We start from the raw sequence: 17,980 nt of genomic DNA on the forward strand, positions 1-17,980 counted from the left end.
ACCTCCCGTGACCCCGCAGATCTCCCTATGGCAATGAGCATTAACACTGAACCAGCAACATGGATGCCTAACTCTAAACTCAGGGTTGGGTAGGGAGAAGGTGACAACAGAAATGAGGCAGGGATAACCCCCCACCCCCGTATTTGGCCCTCTGCTGCATCACTGTGAAGCTGACCCCAGGACCGTTCTTTGGGGAGCACCAAGAGCAGCCTGTGGAGTCTCCTTGCTCCTCTCACCTCCCCGTCCTCAAGCCAAGGTTAAAGCTCCCGCCACCCACCCCTCCAGATGTTTTCCCCAAAGCACACAAGCTGGTATCCAGTAAGAAAGAAAAACAATGATCCGTGGAAAAGTGGAAACCAAGGATTGGTCCAAGCATTCTTGGCTCAGCAGAGGCTGTAGTCTGGCCTAGGTTGGTGGCTAGGGGACCAACTCCTGTGGCATTGAGAAGTACATGGCACAGGGAAGGGACCCGAGGCAGCAGGTCAGGCCAGGTGAAGGAGTGGCACAGTGGTGAGCCTTCCCACCCCACTGCCTCTTACCCAAAAGACACCCCAGGCAGGCAGGCAGAGATCCCATGTCTCTGCATCCACAGGACACAGGTGGACAGGGTCCCTCCAACATAGTCCCTGAGCAGGACACAAGGGAACACCCAGCTTCTGCGGCTGTACGAAAGGAGCTACTCCTGTTTCTAACAATCCCCAGCAGCAGGAAGTGCCTTCTCCTGTCCTGGGAGGCTCCAGGACTTAGGGAGCAGGGACTGCCCAGGGTTCAAGCACCACCTTCTCCTTCAAGTAAGAGCCAGGGCAGAAAAGGGAGTCATCCAAAGGCTCGGCGCAGTGCACAGAGGGCATCTCCACCCTGCTGGTTGAGCACAGATCTCCCACAACTGTGGGTTGTGCCTCCTTCTAGCTGGTCCTCAAACAAGATAACACCGCAGGGAAAGGGGGGCTGACACCCACCATGACAAAACAGCAGGGGCAGAGCAAGAATCCCTGTGGGGGCCGGGCGCGGTGGCTCACGCCTGTAATCCTAGCTCTCTGGGAGGCCGAGGCGGGCGGATTGTTTGAGCTCAGGAGTTCGAAACCAGCCTGAGCAAGAGCGAGACCCCGTCTCTACTAAAAATAGAAAGAAATTAATTGGACAACTAAAAATATATAGAAAAAATTAGCCGGGTATGGTGGCGCATGCCTGTGGTCCCAGCTACTCGGGAGGCTGAGGCAGAAGGATTGCTTGAGCCCAGGGGTTTGAGGTTGCTGTGAGCTAGGCTGATGCCACAGCACTCACTCTAGCCCGGGCAACAAAGCGAGACTCTTGTCTCAAAAAAAAAAAAAAAAGAAGCCCTGTGGGGCCCTGGCCATCAGCGCTTATCAGTCTCAAACACGCCAGCACATGGGGAGCCCAGAGTTGGAGTATCAGTTCTGAGAGGTAGGGAGAGGGAAGCCCGGGTGCCCAGTGGTGCTGTGCCTGCAGGATGCCTGCCTCTCCATTGCAAGGCTCTCTGTGCCAGGCCACGCCACATAAAGGAATGTTTCCCATCCCTCCAGCACTGCCAGCCTTCTCTGTCCTGCGTCTCCCTTCTGCTGGCTGCCACTCTGGCCAGGGTGCACCCTTGAAGGCGCTGAGTAGAGCTGCCCAGGAGGCCTTGGCGGCAGGAGGCCCCATGGTAGCTGGGCTCCTCTCCCTTCTGGGGCCAGGGGAAGCCACCACTTGCTCTGGCTGCCACCCAGGAACCTCTGAAGATCCTGAGAAGCCCCAAACGAGGCACTACAAAGAGCATGAGGCTGGGAGGAATTCTGGTTTCCCTGGTTCACTGGCAGGAAGTGCAGTTTTAGAAGAAGTCTGAGATAGAAAGACTAAACAAATACAGAATTATCAGTAGCCCCACCAGGCTTCCCTGCCTTCCTCCTTCCAACCTGGGAAGGTAACAGAGATGAGAGGTGGCAGCTCGAGAGCTCCCACAGCTGGGAACACTTAGGGCTCCCTTTGGATCAACGGCTGGGGCACATGCCACAAGGTCACCTGACGGCTGCTGGTTATATTGGGCACCAGGCATCAGGCACTCCCTTGGCCTTGCTTTAAATAGCCCACTGGGAAGACAGCCTGGGAACTTGTTGGAATGTGCCTCCTCCTTGGAGAACAAGACCCCTCAGTGCCTCCACATTCCCCATTAAGACTCTTTCTGCTCAGTCACAAGCTGAAGTTCAAAATGACAAAATATCAACTGTAAAGCAAAGAGGGCTCCTCTTCCGCTCCTGGGGATGCAACAGCCAGGTCCGATGGCCTCGCTCCTGGTCACGGTGAGCAGCCCTGGGTCAGACCCCAGGGCTGAGTGATCCTGGCCAAGCCTGGTTGGCGAATTCAGCTCCCAGTTGGTCCCCTAGGGAAGACTTGGGTGCAAAGCTATGATGCTGTCCACACCGGGGCCTGTGCTGGTATGGAATGACACCCTTCCCAGAGTGGCCCAGGCACGAGTTTGCAGCCTTCCGACTTCACAGCCCCTGGAGGAGGCTGGCTTTATAGCCAAAGCTTCTGATCAACGAACTCTGCTCTTCCTGCATAGTAAACTCAGCCTCAACCCAACCGTGTACCTCCCTGCTCTGGAGAGCCACGACTCTCAGACAGCCCTGGGTCTTCCCACCACTGCTTCTCGCTCACAAGGGGGGAACCCGCTACAATCTCTCCCGGTCTTTGGGTGCAGCGCACAGTGAAAGAGCTCTCCCTGCCCTCCCACCTCCTGCCCGCTTCCTCTTTTAAGGAGTGTTTGCTGGGTTACATTAGGCAATGTGGGCACAGCACCAATTAGGCTGAAAAAGCCAGACCAAGTACAGATGAAGACGGTGGGGAGAGAAGCAGCCCAGCTTCCAAACCCATGGAAACTGTCCCCAGGCATTAGTCGGCATCTTCTCTTCTTCCTCTAAGAATGAGACCACCCAGAAACCTGGGGAGTAGGGATGGCAGAGCTTCTGACACAAGCGAGCAGACCAGCGTCCTTCTGCAAGCCTGCTTCACTTGGCCAGAGGGAGGGTCCCATTCGATTTGACCAGAGGTGGCAGTCCAATGCTCGGACTAGCAGGGCACACAAGATCTGTCCCGTTGGTGACAAGTACTACAGGTAGTTCTCAAAAAGCCTGGTATGGCCCTGGCCTGGCAGTGATGTGCTGATAAAAGCAGCTCCAGACCCACGAGTGTGAGGTGGGGCTGGCCTAGCACAGCCAACTGCTTCCAGAGGGCTTGGGGCCCTGGCTCCTGTGCCAAGCCCATGCATGGGCGGCACCCTCTGGGCTGCTCCTGGGCCGACTTATCTTGCTGCCAGAGCCCAAGACAGGCCTCCGTGGAGAGAGAGTGTGGGTCACTCTCTGTGCTGACCGGCCCCCGTCCTGCTATGTGACCTCAGAGAAGTCACTCACTCTCTCAGGTCACAGTTTCCCCATATGTAAAAGGAAGGCGGCAGGAGTGGATGACTTGTGGCATTCCAGGATTCTACGCTTCTTAGTACATGGAATCCTTCTGCAGAAATGTGCTAACGTGGAGGTGAGGCTGAGAGAAGTTGAGAGGATCTAACTCAGGGAACCTCCCACTTTTGTAGGAAATCATCTAATTTTCCACAGAGTCATCATCTGCCTGCCACCTCTGTTGTCACTTAAAAAAATAGCTCCCAATCTTCAGCTTACCCACCTTCCTTCAGCACACACGCAGTGAACACCCCTGAAGTGGAAGACAGATAAAATGCCTAAAAGGTGTTTAGGGGTGGGGGAGACAGCTCCCAAAGCCAGGGAGACCCAAGGCTGCCTCGACGGTCCTGGCACTGGCCAGACCCCACCCAGAGGGGCACTCACACGTGCTGTGCACCTCCCTGTGGCTTTACCACATGCTGCTAGATGGTCAGTCCTCCCAATGGCTGGGAAAGATGGGCATCTCACCCCACGTCAGAGAGAGGAAGCAACTCGTCCTTGTCACAAAGGAGGAAGGGGAGGCAGCACTTAAGTCCAGGAGGATCAGAGCAATGTTCTAGAAAACTAGAGAAGTTACCTTGTAGAAAAGCAAATTTATGCCAGCTGCCATCACTTCCTGAAGGACTGAGAGGCAGAAGGGTGGCAAGGTCCTCAGTGACCACAGTGGGGCTAACTGGAGGTCAGCAGGGGTCTGACCTTCTGCAATGGGGTGGGCTGCCTTAGCAGGTGGGGCAAGCAAGGGCTGAACGGCCATAGGAGGGCAGCAAGCCAAGTGCAGGGTACATGACCTTCAAGGTGGTTCTAAATGAGCTTTGCTGAGGCAGGAGCATCAGGAGGGACCAGCTTTGCTGACCGCAGCCATCTGGGGAGAACCAGTTGAGACCAGGAATGAGGCAGCCATAATTACAGCCAAAGGCCTGGCGTGAGCCCGTGGCCACCTGTCCCCCAACTCCAGCACCTCCCCAGATTAGAGCCTTGGTGAACTAGTTCAGGCTGGGTTAGCACAAGGCTGTCCCTGTTCCTCTCTGAAGAGGCACTGGCTCCCTCGTGCCTACCAGAGAGGCGGCAGGGGAAAGAAGCTCTGATGTACAACAGGCCCCAACTCACAGACTCTGCTGGAGCTGCACCTCAGGCCTCCTGGGCGCCCCTAGACAGGAAGAGGCTTCCCTGGGGCAGGGGTGGGAACACAGAGGACTTCAAGTCAGCCCAGAGAAGCAGGGGAGAGCTGGCTAATCCAGTCCTGGGACTCCCAATCTCATCCTGACACACAGGGCCCCCTGGCAAAAACTGGAGGGACACAGTATGGTCTCTTCCTCCTCACAGGAGAACAAACCATGAATAAAGAAACTGGGCTAGTGGGAGAGGTGAGGTGCCCTAGGGGACAGTTCTCACCTACAGCTGACCCTGGTCAGAAACCCCCACGAACCTGCTCTTGGAAGAACCTGATCCCCCGCCCACACATATGACAAAAGGCAAGAGCAGCAGGTTGGAATCCTGAAGCAAGTCTCCCCACCCCAAGGGAATCGGGGGAGGCACCCAAATCCTGAATGACCCAGGGGAGCTGTGCAAGTCCAAGGCACTCTGGCAAAACCTAGGAGTAGTGTCTCGAGACAAAGGAATGTAACAGCAAAGTCACTCCACCTTGTGGTCAGAAACCATCACCAACCTCAACCTTGGCTGGCAGAGCCCTGCAGAGTTCAGCTCTGCCAAGCATCCCCCTCGAAGCAGGCCCCCAGTCTCACTCTCATCACCAGCTTCTCTCACTCTGGGCAGTATCAGCTAGATGGGGGCTGAGGGCCACCACTGAGCGGAAGCCACTAGGGTGTGATGATGCGTGAGACCTGCCAAACTTGTTCTTCAGGCTGCGGGTGGGTGAGAGGGTGGAATCTCTGGTGCTGTGTACAGCCAGCCACGGGAGACTCCAGGTGTTCTCTCTGCCCCAGCAGGAAGCCAGCGCAGCATGGCAGCCACCAACTTCGTGCAGGAGATGCGCTCTGTGGGCGAGAGGCTGCTGCTCAAGCTACAGAGGCTGCCCCAGGCCGACCCTGTGGAGATCGTGGCCTTCTCGGTCATCCTCCTTTTCACAGGTCAGTTGGGTCACTCAGACTCTCCTCAGTGCCCCATGGCTCTTCCTGGCATCTGGGAGAGATGACACCATGGTGCTAGCCAGAGGGCAGGCAGGCAGAGGTGGCAGGTGTCCCCCAGATCAAGGAAGAAAAAAGCAGCTGTCCCGTTTGGGGAAGCCAAGGGATTTCCCCGCATCCTCTGACATGCTGCTCGGGTGATGAGCAGTGCTGGGACCTGGGCCCAGCAGCCTCTCAGATCCCAACCCAGGGATGAAGGGAGCCGGCCTGGGCAGTGGAGGAGGAGACACAACAGGGAAGGGGTTGGAGGTCGGCCCTCGCAGCCGGCAGGAGGACTATCAATACCTCTCGCCAGCCTCTTGGTTCTTTCTAACCACTAACCTAGAGCTTAGGGAAAAGCCCCAGCACACGTCCGGGGGGCATCCTTTCTATCCCCCACTCCTGAGTGCCCTGCGCTCTCTCCGCCCTCCAGCCACCGTTCTGATGCTGCTGCTGATAGCCTGCAGCTGCTGCTGCACTCACTGCTGCTGCCCCGAGCGGAGGGGCAGGAAGGTCCAAGTGCAGCCCATGTCCCCAGCATGAGGGTCGGGGCGATGGCCGAGGAGAAGCCTGCCAAAGCCATGACACAGGCGATCCGCCTGGCCCTGCAGCCCTCGCCCCTCAAGACAAGGATCCCCTGGCCCAAGCCCTGGCCCTGGACACTGACCCCTGGAGCCTTATCAAGGAAACAAGGGCTGGTACAGGCACAGAACTATCCACCAGTGGACATTGGGTGCTGAGGAGGCATCGACAGTTCCAAAGACTGAGTAAACCACCTGGGATTCTTTGTCAACCTGCACTTTTTAAGAAAGCAGGGGCCCCATACCTCAGTGGAGAATGGCCCACGCCTGTGGGGAGCTGGCCACGCTGAGGAGGAGCAAGTCCACCAGGGGGACACTGTGCACGAGCGACTGCACTACGAGCTCCCAGGACCTGGCAGTATTCTAGTCCGGTATCAGCCTGTTTACTTCCAAGTAAAAACTCTCTGCTTCTGTGTTTCCGTGGCACCAGACTCTCGGAGGTCGGACGGTGTGCCAGAACTCCAGGGGCGTGGCCAGCACCTGCCTTTTCCGGGCCTCTGCTCTCCGTGCCCACAAAAACTGGAAAACCATGCAGGCGGTAATGCCACGGACATGGGGGAGGGGTGCAGTGAAACTCCTGCCAAGCGTTAGTTGTTAACAAGCTGCAGAGTGACAGAGGCTAGGTGCGAGGCTCAGGGACGCCACTCAACATTTTCCACTAGCAGTAACTTTGGCTGCACATCCCACACTAGCAGGCTCAGGCCAGTGTGCCTTCCCAGACTTCTGAAGTAAGAGCGGGTTAGGCCCCTAGTATCATCCACAACCTGCACCCTAACCCTGGGCCCTTCCCCCATCATGTGCTGCCTGTCTGGGCTCACACTTCACCCTGCCACTTAGCTGTGTGACTCAACTTCCCCAAGCCACGTCTCCTCCCTGGTGAAATGGGGCTAATCCTGACACTGCTTCCTGGGGTGCACTGTGAGGATAAACATCTCAGACCTAGGTCTAGCACAGCATGGTGCTGGGCATATCCTAACAGTGCCATAAATATGAACTGTCATTATTTGCCCCTCTAAACAAGGGACCAAACCAGAGCAACATGGATCCATTTTAAAGAATGGTCCTGCTGAGATGCAACACCCTTCCATCCTCCCTCCCTTCAGTTTACTTCCTCTTCCAGAGAACTTTCCAGCTAGAGCTACAGACCAGGAATGAGGGTAGAGGAGGCACGAGGCTCCATAAATGCCAACAGGGCCAGGATGGAGCTGCGGGACCTCCCCACGGGTTCCCCAGAGCCATAAAGAAGTCTGTCTTTCACAGGCTTCCATCACCTTGCCCATGCGACCCATGCTCTGGCTTCCTGGGAGCAGAGCCCTGTCTACCCAGAAAACAGGTCATGGAGTGGCAATGCCAGCCCCTGACACACTGGCAGGGGCAGGCAGGGCAGAAGCTCTCACTGGCTGGTTTCATTTCCTGGTGTCCATGGACTTGTCTGACAGGTTTGGGTTGAAGACCCAGAGAACAAGTGTCCCGTAGGAAAAAAGAGAAAAGAAATTCAAGAAACTGTTTGTTCTTGGCTTCCTCCAAAGAATGGGGCTCAGAATGACAACAACAATGATGATGGCTAAAATTCACTGAGGGCTTATACATGCTCAGGCATTGTCTTCAGCATTTTAATGCAGATGAATTCATTTAATCATCACAATACTTCCATGCTGTAGATACATTATCCCCATTTTAGAGATGAGGAAATTGAGCATTAGTGACACTAGGTGATTTGTCTAAGTTCAACCAGCTGAAAAGTGGCACAGCCAGCCTCTGAGTCCAACCTGTCTGGCTCCCCAGCCCTGGCTCACCCCACCCAAGGCTCCGAGGCCTGGAACTTGGCCACCAGGTTGCAAGACAGATAAGGCTCTGATCCATTATCCTCCATCAACCAACGCCATCACAAACACCCACACCCCAAACTGTCTCAAAATAACCTCCATGGGAGAGGGTGTGACCCGACAGGTAAGAGGTGGGGTGGAGCCCAACAAGGTGTCCCTCCCAGAAGAAAAACACAGGAAAGGGGGAGGGACAGGAAGCCTTGCATTTTTTCACTCCCAGCACCAATGGCTAGCCAGTCCCTGGAAGCCCTCTGTTCAGGACATGCTGCAACAGTGAAGCAGCCCAATTCCTGTGTGACTTTTCCTTAGGCATCAAGAGTGGCCGTCCTTCAGGGTGGCAGCGGCTGAGGCTCTGCTAGGAATGATTCTGATTCCCCAGTCCAGCTGCTGTCAGGTGGGGACCACGGACAGCCCTGGGCACAGACAGGCAGACCGGCTGGCTCATTTGCACCTTCCTGTTCCACACCAGGCAGTCCACGCTGCTGAGTCCACACAGGATGTGGTCCCTGCCCTCAGAGGACTTACCCCTCCCACTGACAGCAAACTGGCACATCCTGGGCCCAGCTGTCGCGCTAAATCCCACGCAGGCCTCAATCCCACTCAGACCAACAAACCAGATCTGCTCTGGCCCAGCAGCAGCCTGGCCCACTCCTGGAATGGGCAGCAGGTCTTCTCTGGGGAAGACAGGCATGGAGAGGAGCAGCAATCCCCCCACACCCCCACAGGAGAGAACAGAGAAAGATGCGCAAACCTGGGCTGTCTGAAGACGGGCGGGGGCCAGGGAAGGGGTGGCCATCAGGCTGTTTTAGGCCTAGAGAGCATCTGACTGACTCTGGCCACCACGTTTCTGTTCCCGCCACTAAGCCATCCTGGACCAAGCCACCACCGATGCGTGCCTGGGGTCACTGTGGCAGCATCCTAAGCCGTCTCCACAATCGTCTCACCAGCTTCTTCACACCCACCGCGACCGTGGCACACAGCAGTCTGCTCTGCTCCTCAGAAGGGCCTCACTCTACACTGAAGACCTGTGTTTACTGTCTCTACGTTACGCCTTATTAAAAACTACAATAAAGCCACCGATGCAAGAATCTCATTAGCAAAACTTGGCAGAGAGCATTTTCTCCAAAATCTGTTTCCTTAAACATTATTAATACTTTAAAGCAATCTGTAATAAAAATTTTCATAACAACATATTTGCTCCTGGGTAATACAAATTCCAGATCATAAAAAACTGAGAACAAATTAATTTTGTCTTTTAAAAAAAGTTTCTTTGCTGTCCTTGGGACCTGTTCCCTACCATACAATAATGTCCCCTAATTCTGACTCGTACACAGCCTTCATGTCTCAACTTGAAAATCCCTTCCTTCCACAGGGAGCACCTCAGCCCCCAGACCAGGTTGTACCAGCTGTACCAACAGCGTCCTCCACCTCTCCTGCCACGTGGGTCTCTTTATAGTGACCACTACGGTAGAATTATCGGACTGGGGCCAGCAGTTAATTGAAAAAGCCAGTTAAAGCAACTTTTGTGTACGTGACACCTAAATTCTCTACATATCTTATTCAATTTTAATTTTTTTTCATATCTCATTTTACTTTATTTTTATTTATTTTTTTAGAAACAGAGTCCTGTTCTGTCACCCAGGCTGGAATGCAGTGGTGCAATCACAGCTCACTGCAGTCTTGAACTCCTGGGCTCAGGTGATCCTCCCGCCTCAGCCTCTTGAGTTACTGGGATTATAAGAGCACGCCACCACCTCTAGCTAATTTGTTTATTTTTTGTAGAGAGGGGTCTTGCTATGTTGCAAGGCTGGTCTCGAACTCCTGGCCTCAAGCAATCCTTCCACCTCGGCCTCCCAAAGTGCTGGGATTACAGGCGTGAGCCACGGCCCCTGGCAACACATCTCATTTTAAATTGAAACACATATGTGCGCATTCCTCGGCCAGTCTTTCTGGCGTAGGGCCAGGGTCTTTCCTCTGAGTATGGCTTGCTAACCAAAGTTCCTGTATGGTCTATTTTATAGTTTTGGTTTCTTTAAAGTAGAACTTTACACACATGTGCCCAAGAACTTAAAGGCATTTGCAAAGGAATCTGAGTGTGAAATCATTCTGGATTTTCACAAAATGTCCCCAATATTTAGTTACCATGTCTGCATTTTTTCTGACAGGAACATTACTTGAATGATTCCAAAGTCATCCCTAAGTGGTCAAATATGTATTTATAGAAACAACAACTTCCTTCATTCACTGTGAGGTATGGCATAGTGCTTCAGACCCCATACTCTGTGTCCAGCTGGGTTCAAATCCCAATTCAGTTACTTACTAGCTGAGTGACCTTGGGTAAGTTATTTAACCTCTCTGTGCCTATTCCCCATCTGTAAAATTGGTGTTTCGGCTATTACTGTTGCTTCATTTGATCATGTGATGTCAAATTCGATTATGTAATTACAATAACAAGTACAACTACCGTAAGCAGGTTTGGGAACAAACAACTCACTCTTGATAAGCATCTGACTTAACTGACGGAGCAGAAGGACAAGGCGCACTGGAGACCAGCCTGCCCGCTGTGAGTGCGCCGCGTGCCAGGGGCATTAGTAAGTTTCACACAAGGACATGGAAAGCATCAGGTAAGCCGGGGCCAATTCAGCGCATGACAGTTAAGGACGACTTTCCTGAGCTTGCTCACCATCCTGCCTACACCTGGGGAGAATCACCTGGGGAGATTTAAAACAACACGGTGCTCTGGCATCCCCAGAGAATGATGTACGTGGTGTGAGATGGGGCCTGGGCATTTCTACAAACTCCCAGATTCTAACAAGCAGGCTTGACGACCCTCGGGCCAGAGGGGAAGCTCTCTGAGGGTGGCGCCTGCCTCTTGTCTCCCAAGTGAGTAGTGCAGCTCCCACCACGGCAGACCCTCACATCCTACCTTTTAAATGAGTGAATGGTGGCCACCGTGTTTCAAGCACCAGGGCACAGCCTTTTTTTTTTTTTTTTGAGATAGAGTCTCACTATGTTGCCCGGGCTAGAGTGCCGTGGCGTCATCCTAGCTCACAGCAACCTCAAACTCCTGGGCTCAAGCGATCCTCCTGCCTCAGCCTCCCGAGTAGCTGGGACTACAGGCATATGCCACCATGCCCAGCTAGTTTTTTCTATACATTTTTAGTTGTCCAATTAATTTCTTTCTATTTTTAGTAGAGATGGGGTCTCGTTCTTGCTCAGGCTGGTTTCGAACTCCTGAGCTCAAACAATCCGCCCGCCTAGGCCTCCCAGAGAGCTAGGATTACAGGCGTGAGCCACCGTGCCCGGCCCCAGGGCACAGCCTTTATTCCCTCTTCCTAGCTTCCCTAAGGCACCAGTAGGTAGGAGCCAAGCACACAGAGCAGCTGAGGCCGTGCCTAAGAGGCAGACGAAGGCACAGGGAGAAGCTAGGTCTCAACAGTGATAAACATTTCCACCCAGAGACTGGTTCCAGGAGGTGCCAGCTGGGGCTGCAGTTAATCATTCACCCTGCACCACAGGAAGCAATGCCTATGTGGCAGTCCCAGCCCCAGCGATTCCCGAGCTCCGGGCAGGTCCCAAGCAGTCAACAGGTCATCTAGACAGAGGAGAGCCAAAGGCCCAGCCACAGGTGAGGGGGACAGGTGGCCCAGGGCAAAGGCCCTGGATACAGTCTCTTCCCCTACCCCACCCCATTCTGGCATCTGTCAGGAAGGACTCATTAATACATGTGTCCTGAGTGCCCCCCCAAATGACATCACAAAAGGGCGGAACGCAGCTGGGGGGAGCGTGAAAGGCAAAATGGGAACCGTGGTTACCAGGCAACCAGCCCAGCCCACCTTTGTTTGCTTTGGTGTCGGCAGTGGTCTGGCCAGGGCCACTTGGCAAGGCCGATACCTTTTCCTCTCAACAGTTGCTTCTTTGAGTCGGTGCAGCTCTGGTCACCTGGCAGGCCTTCAGCTCAGGCTGCCCCCCTAACGTGCGGGGCCTGAAGGACTACCCTGATTTGCCCTCGTGGGACACAGGACTGTCAACAGCAAAATCAGGTAATGCCTCCTTCCCTCATCACCTGTCCTCCCTTCAACTGGCTGCAGGCTCGATATTAGCTCCATTTCAAGGTGAGTTAGTCCTTCCGTTTTCAGCTGCCTCCAAGGAAGTTTACCACGGCCTCAGCCAAAGTCAGTCCACGCCGTGGCTCCTAAACTGATCTCTCAGAATGCCTCCCAAGTGTTTGGCAATTGGGGCAGGAAAAATAGGATCTAGAGTGGTACTTTTCTGATTCTAGCTGAGTAGGTCTCAGGGATAAGAGAGAAAGTCCTTGCTCACATTGGGGCTATTCAGGAAAAAACGACTGGAGAATCCAGGGCCCCTCCCTTTGCGCCACTTCCTGCTTCTATTTCTATAGAGGAGGAAACTCCATTTGTTGCTTGTTGGAGGCACTGAGCCCAAAGACTCGCAATCCCTGTGTGTCGGCCGGCTGCAGAGGAGGGCCAGCTGTTCACCAAGACTGCTACAGGGGCTGAAGTCGAGAAGGGGAGCACAGCGTCTGGGACAGGGCCTTGGAGAGCCCCCTGCACTCAGGACCTCTGTCCCTCTTTTCCAGGTTCACATGGACCAAATAATAGTGCAGAAGTCAGTCTGGAAGGATGAGTTCTGGCAGAACCCCTGGGAGAAGGGGGGCCTGGCAGTGATCGGTTTATTCATCACGACAGTACTGCTTCTCATCCTGTTTGCTGTTGTGTTTGGTTTGTTCCACCCGACAGAAGACGACCCACCCGTGTGAAGAGGATTGATCTCACTTCCTGGGGGCTGAGACAGCAGCAGGGAAAGTGAGCTGACCTTCTCCCCACTATACTGGCAGTGGGCCCCCACACAGTACCCTCTGGCTTGGGGGCCAAGCCCTGGCATCTTCTATTCCCACCAGGAAAGTGTCTAGTCAAATACTCGATCTGACTAGCAAGATGGGGAGGCTGGTCTGAGACCAATGCTGGCCACCCCCCTTCCCTGCTGCCACTAGGACTCTGAAATCACGAGGAGAGCGCCTCTCCGCTGCCTCAGGTGAGATGAGCAATAGCTAACAAGGTCCTCTAACAGAATCACAGGCTCAGCCAGCAACTTCACAAATCCTTGACAGAGAAAGACACAAACAACCACATGAAATAAAAATTCATTTTCAAATCTGCTAACTTGTGAGAGCTCGTTTTCTACCTAGACCAAGAGCAAGCTTCCCTAGAGAAGCTGCATGGTCTGGCCCTGTCTGTCTTTCCAGCCATCCTGCCCCTGGGTTCTTGGCATGTGTTTCAATTCTTGAATATGGTGTGTTCTCTCCTACCACAGGGCCTTTGCACATGCAATTCCCCTTGACTGGGATGCTCTCCTTCACACCACACCTCACTCCTTGCCATAGTTAGTGCTTCCTCATCCTTCAGACCTCAGGCTAAACCTGACTTCCTCAGGTAAATCTTCCCGGACCCTCTGGGATTCGGGTAGGGCCATCTGTTATATACACTCAATCACCATGTACCTTTTCTTCAAACCCCATTTAACAGAACTTACATGTTTTTAATATCATTATCTGATAAATGCCTGTCTTCCCTGCTGGATCAAGCACCGTCAAAGCAGGAGGGGTCTCTTTCTGCTCAGCATTGTATTCCCCCACGTCCAGTGTGCCTGGCACAGAGCTGTTATCCGTCAGTGCTTGTTGGCTAAATAACTGAACAAATGAGGAGGACGACGCAGGGCTGGTGGGCTTCCCCAGCCCAGAGATCCCAGGAGACCACAGAGCCCAGTTCACTTCAGGCCTACACACAAAGCTGGTCTTCCTTCTCAAAGGAAGGACCTCTAGACCAGAGTTCGCTTCAAACCTGGTAACTGTTCCCTGTGACACTAAAAGATAAAAAGCCCTGTCATGAACAAATAAATACAGCTTTTTCAAGGCTGCAGCCTAGAGAGAGTAGCCATATGCAGAGAAGAGGGAAAACTGTTGGCTGTCCAGCCCCACCTCAGGCATAATGGCCATGAGCATCATTTCTGGTGCCCCACCCCCATGCACCCAGACCCCACAACAGCTTTCTTTGTAGAAGTGTACCCGCCTCTGCCAAACCCACCCCACTGGCTCTGTCCCTTGCTGCCAGGTGTCCACCCAGAGGGATCGTTGGTGGGAACAGCTTCTTCAACCTCAACCTCCAACCACAACTATTCTTAGAAAAGGAGTAACTATCTTGTAGAGAAAGGAATGCTATACACCATTCATGCAACAGACATCCTCTTTCATTCAAAGAGCTATGGCCGCTACAGACACACCCACAGTGTTTATTCCAGCCTGGAGCCTAGATCCAGACCCCGCACGTGTAGCAAATGAGACAGCAGTATGAGCTGCACATGGGGCGGTGGGAGTTGGTCACCTGGACTGCTTGGGCCCACAGATGCCTAGACCCCACTCCCACAACCGGCCCACTGATGCACTAAGAAGTCCCAGCTCCCTGGAATGAGACAGGAGAAATACAGGCAGAGGCCCTTGGGAGGAACTGTCCCCTTGCCTGACAGGCTGGGCAGCCTCTGGGGATGCGGCAGAGCTAGCCCTCCAGAGAGCCCTCCAGAGCCTCAGACTCAGCCCCAGGGTTCTGTCCAGCAGAGGAGACTCTGACAGCAATAACCTTGCATTCCTTGTCAGAAATGAGAGCTATGCTCAAGGAGCCTAAGAAAGGCAAATTTAGCAACTCCCTGTATTAGTGCCTGAAAAGGACTTTGGCTGCAATGGCTACAGGAAAGGCTAGTCCTGGCACTGCAGCCTACCACTTCTGCTGGGTCTGGTCTGGCCACAGAGGCCAAATTAGAGATGGCTGTTTGGAGAAGAAAACAGCTTCAGTCCAGGAGCCACTGATTCATTAGTGAATAGGAGGGAGGTAGGAATTGAAACACACAGCCCAGGCCAGGCTCAGTGGCTTGCACTTGTAATCCCAGCACTTTGGGAGGCCGAGGTGGGAAGATAGCTTGAGGCCAGGAATTCAAGACCAGCCTGGGCAATACTGAGACCCCATCTCTAAAAAAATAAAAAATTAGCCAGGTATGGTGGCAATCACATGTAGTCCCAGCTACTCGGACCTAAGGCAGGAGGATCCCTTGCGCCCAGGAGTTCGAGGTTGCATGAGCTGTGACGATGCTACTGCACTGTAGCCTGGAAAACAGACCGAGACCCTGTCTCAAAACAAAAAAATACAGCCCAAATAAAAGCCTCTCTGGTTTCCAAAGGAGAGCCTAAAACACATGCTAGACACCAGTACGATGTACTTACTCAGCATTGTGCTTCAAGACTCTAATCTTGCAAAAACCAAGATGGCACACGTATATGAAAATGAGCACTGCCAATCAGGAGACCTGGCTTTAGTGGTTTCCATCTATTGTGAGCTTTGTGACCATGACCTCTCTGGACCTCAATTTATTCATCTCTAAACCTGAAGCAATCACTTCTGCTTCATCTCCTCACAGGATCCTTCCATGAGATCCAGTAAGTCCAAGAGCTTTTTAAACACAAGTGTCGAAAATCCTCCTGGGTGTCCCTTATCTGGGCACTCAGAGCTTCACATGTCCAGCCACAGCCTATCATTGAGGGGCCATCAGGCTCCTTTCACAGCCCCTGCCGTCACCTGCAGATGCAGATAAAATAGATAGCAGGTTCAAAGCACATGAGATAAGCTGGGTCACATGTGTCTGTTCGGGTCCTGGACAAGAGTGGGTACTACTCAAGTGAAGCCAGAAGTGCCAGCTCAGTGACACATGATGACCACAATGCCAATGGCTCAGAACTGGGTCATATTACTCAGGAGTGAGTTGCTTGTGAGGCCAGCCATCCAAGAAGGGGGGTAGGTTGGGGGGATAGGTGACTACCCTAAATGCTGAATAAATCCTCACACTGCCACAGTTTCTGGGGCCTCACAAAGAGAAGAGGAAGGTCCTAATTTTCATGCTGCCTGACACAACAGCCTTTGCAGGCAGGCATCCCTTGGTGGCCCAAGGGCTGTCTTATGGTAGCTGGTTAACTAGTGTGTACTAGGGGAAGAAATGACCTCACTGACACTTTGCTCCACATACAAAATAAGTCACTTACCCCAATTCTTCACAGAAAGTCACCAGGGCATCGAAGGCCAAGAAAGTGGCTTTATCAGATGCTTTGTTTCCTCTCTTTTCCTAGAGACAAAAACCGATCACTTAGCAAGTCTTACAGAATTGGACTACCCTGTAGCCACAGAAAGTAATGCAGTGTCCCATCAGAACCCCCAGACCATTCAATCTGGGATGGAGCTTTTGAGAACTTCCACTTCCAAAAAGCTTCTCAGGTGATTCCCATTCAAAAGGCCCACGGACTAGCATTTGGGAAACACTATATAATGTGATCTAATTTAATAAATATACACGAGTGTTGTGTACTTACATATGTATGAACACATATACTTATGTATGGATTGGAGGATATATACTAAAATGTTAACAGTGAATTTTTGTGACAAATTTAAAACATGTATTTCAAATACAATTTAAAAAATGCTGACTCGGAAGCATGTGGTACAGGGTAGGGTAGAGGTGGGCAGCTGCCCACCATACCAGTGGAGTAAGACTACAGGGCTACAACTTTCCCTCACATGCTATTCTGTTCAGACACCCAGGGGCCCAAGTGCACCCTTGGGATGACATGACCACAAAACAGGACCCCAGAGGTTTCTTGAGTCTCTGCTTACCCGGGAGGCTGACAACAGCCCTGCTGACCCACCCCTGAGCAGAGCACCCCAGATGGGGCAGGGCAGGGCTGGGCAGGGGGCTCTGGAAGGGGCTAATAGACATAGGGTGTCACCTTCTGCCTGCAAGTGTCACCTTTATCCTGACTGAGTGTGCTGAGAGGGGTTGGTCACCAGGCCTAGACCCCAGCTCCCTTGGCTATCGGCTGACATCAGAGTAGTGGCTCATGGGAAGCGGTTAGCTGGAAGGTCTGAGGCCTGGCTCATGGGGTCAGGGAGGAGCTAGGGGAAGGGGACAGTACTGTGAAGGCAGATAAAGGGGCAGCAGCCTCAGGTTTCTGCCCTCCATCCCTCGGGGTTTTCCAAGCCAAAGCCTACAACTTACTTTAAAAAAAGAAAAAAAGCACTTAAGGAAAGTTACAACTATGGGGGGAAAAAAACCCAGAAAAACCTTACAAAAAATCCAAACTATTTTCACATCTGCCCTCCCACCTCCCCCTAACACAATACAGTTTCCTGTTCTCATTACTTTCTTTCTTCCTTTTTTTTTGTTGAGACAAAGTCTCACTCTCTCACCCTGAGTAGAGTGCAGTGGCGTAGCTCACAGCAACCTCAAACTCCTGGGCTCAAGCCAGCCTCTTGCCTTAGCCTCCCAAGTAGCTGGGACTGCAGGTGCACACCACCACACCCAGCTGATTTGTTTTCTATTTTTAATAGAGACGGGGTCTCGCTCTTGCTCAGGCTGGTCTCGAACTCCTGAGTTCAAGCAATTCTCCTCTTTGGCCTCCCAGAGTGCTAGGATTACAGATGTGAGCCACCGCACACCCGCTGCTTTCTTTCTTCCTTCCTTTTTTAAATCTGGGAAGCCAGGGAATGGCTGCTGGAGAGTGGGGACAGGCACACAGCTGGCACAGCCCCATCTTTGGTGGGAGGGAAGTGGCAGCACGAGTCTCTGCCACAGCATCAATCGCAGGCACCCATTAGCCAGCCTCCCTGTGGCTCCCACTGGAAGTGGTGGGACAGGAACAGGTGGTTCCAATGGCTGAGCCATCAGCACTCCTGGCCTTCCCACAGGGAGTACCTTTGCACCCTTCTCCAATTGAAAGGACAGGCTCACCCTGGGCTAAAGCCACTACAGGAGGGATGGACACTATACATTCAGAATGTGGACACTTGGTCAGGGCAGTGGAACTATAAAGACAGCAGCTAACTTCCTTCCATGCCCACTCCTGGAGGTAATTCCCCTCTTACTGACTGAAGCTCTGTTCC

The 17,980-nt window shown here is 53.0% G+C and overlaps 3 protein-coding genes across 3 annotated transcripts in view; 2 read left to right on the forward strand and 1 right to left on the reverse strand.

Moving 5' to 3' along the window:
• RECQL5 (RecQ protein-like 5) overlaps positions 1-17,980 on the reverse strand; it is a 38,401-nt gene that overhangs the window by 8,029 nt on the left and 12,392 nt on the right. The window contains exon 7 of the mRNA XM_012662324.1: positions 16,087-16,166. Coding sequence (XP_012517778.1) covers positions 16,087-16,166 — 80 coding nt within the window. The remainder of the gene's footprint in view (positions 1-16,086; positions 16,167-17,980) is intronic.
• On the forward strand, positions 5,413-6,118 carry SMIM5 (small integral membrane protein 5). The gene is made up of 2 exons (XM_012662216.1): positions 5,413-5,539; positions 6,009-6,118. The coding sequence occupies exons 1-2, from the start codon at positions 5,413-5,415 to the stop codon at positions 6,116-6,118; spliced, it is 237 nt and encodes a 78-aa protein (XP_012517670.1).
• On the forward strand, positions 11,943-12,920 carry SMIM6 (small integral membrane protein 6). Its single transcript, XM_012662322.1, has 2 exons — positions 11,943-12,025; positions 12,583-12,920. The coding sequence occupies exon 2, from the start codon at positions 12,589-12,591 to the stop codon at positions 12,760-12,762; it is 174 nt and encodes a 57-aa protein (XP_012517776.1). The 5' UTR covers positions 11,943-12,025; positions 12,583-12,588; the 3' UTR covers positions 12,763-12,920.

Source organism: Propithecus coquereli, unplaced genomic scaffold, assembly GCF_000956105.1.
Source record: "Propithecus coquereli isolate 6110/MARCELLA unplaced genomic scaffold, Pcoq_1.0 Scaffold76, whole genome shotgun sequence".
Classification (NCBI taxonomy): Eukaryota; Metazoa; Chordata; class Mammalia; order Primates; family Indriidae; genus Propithecus; species Propithecus coquereli.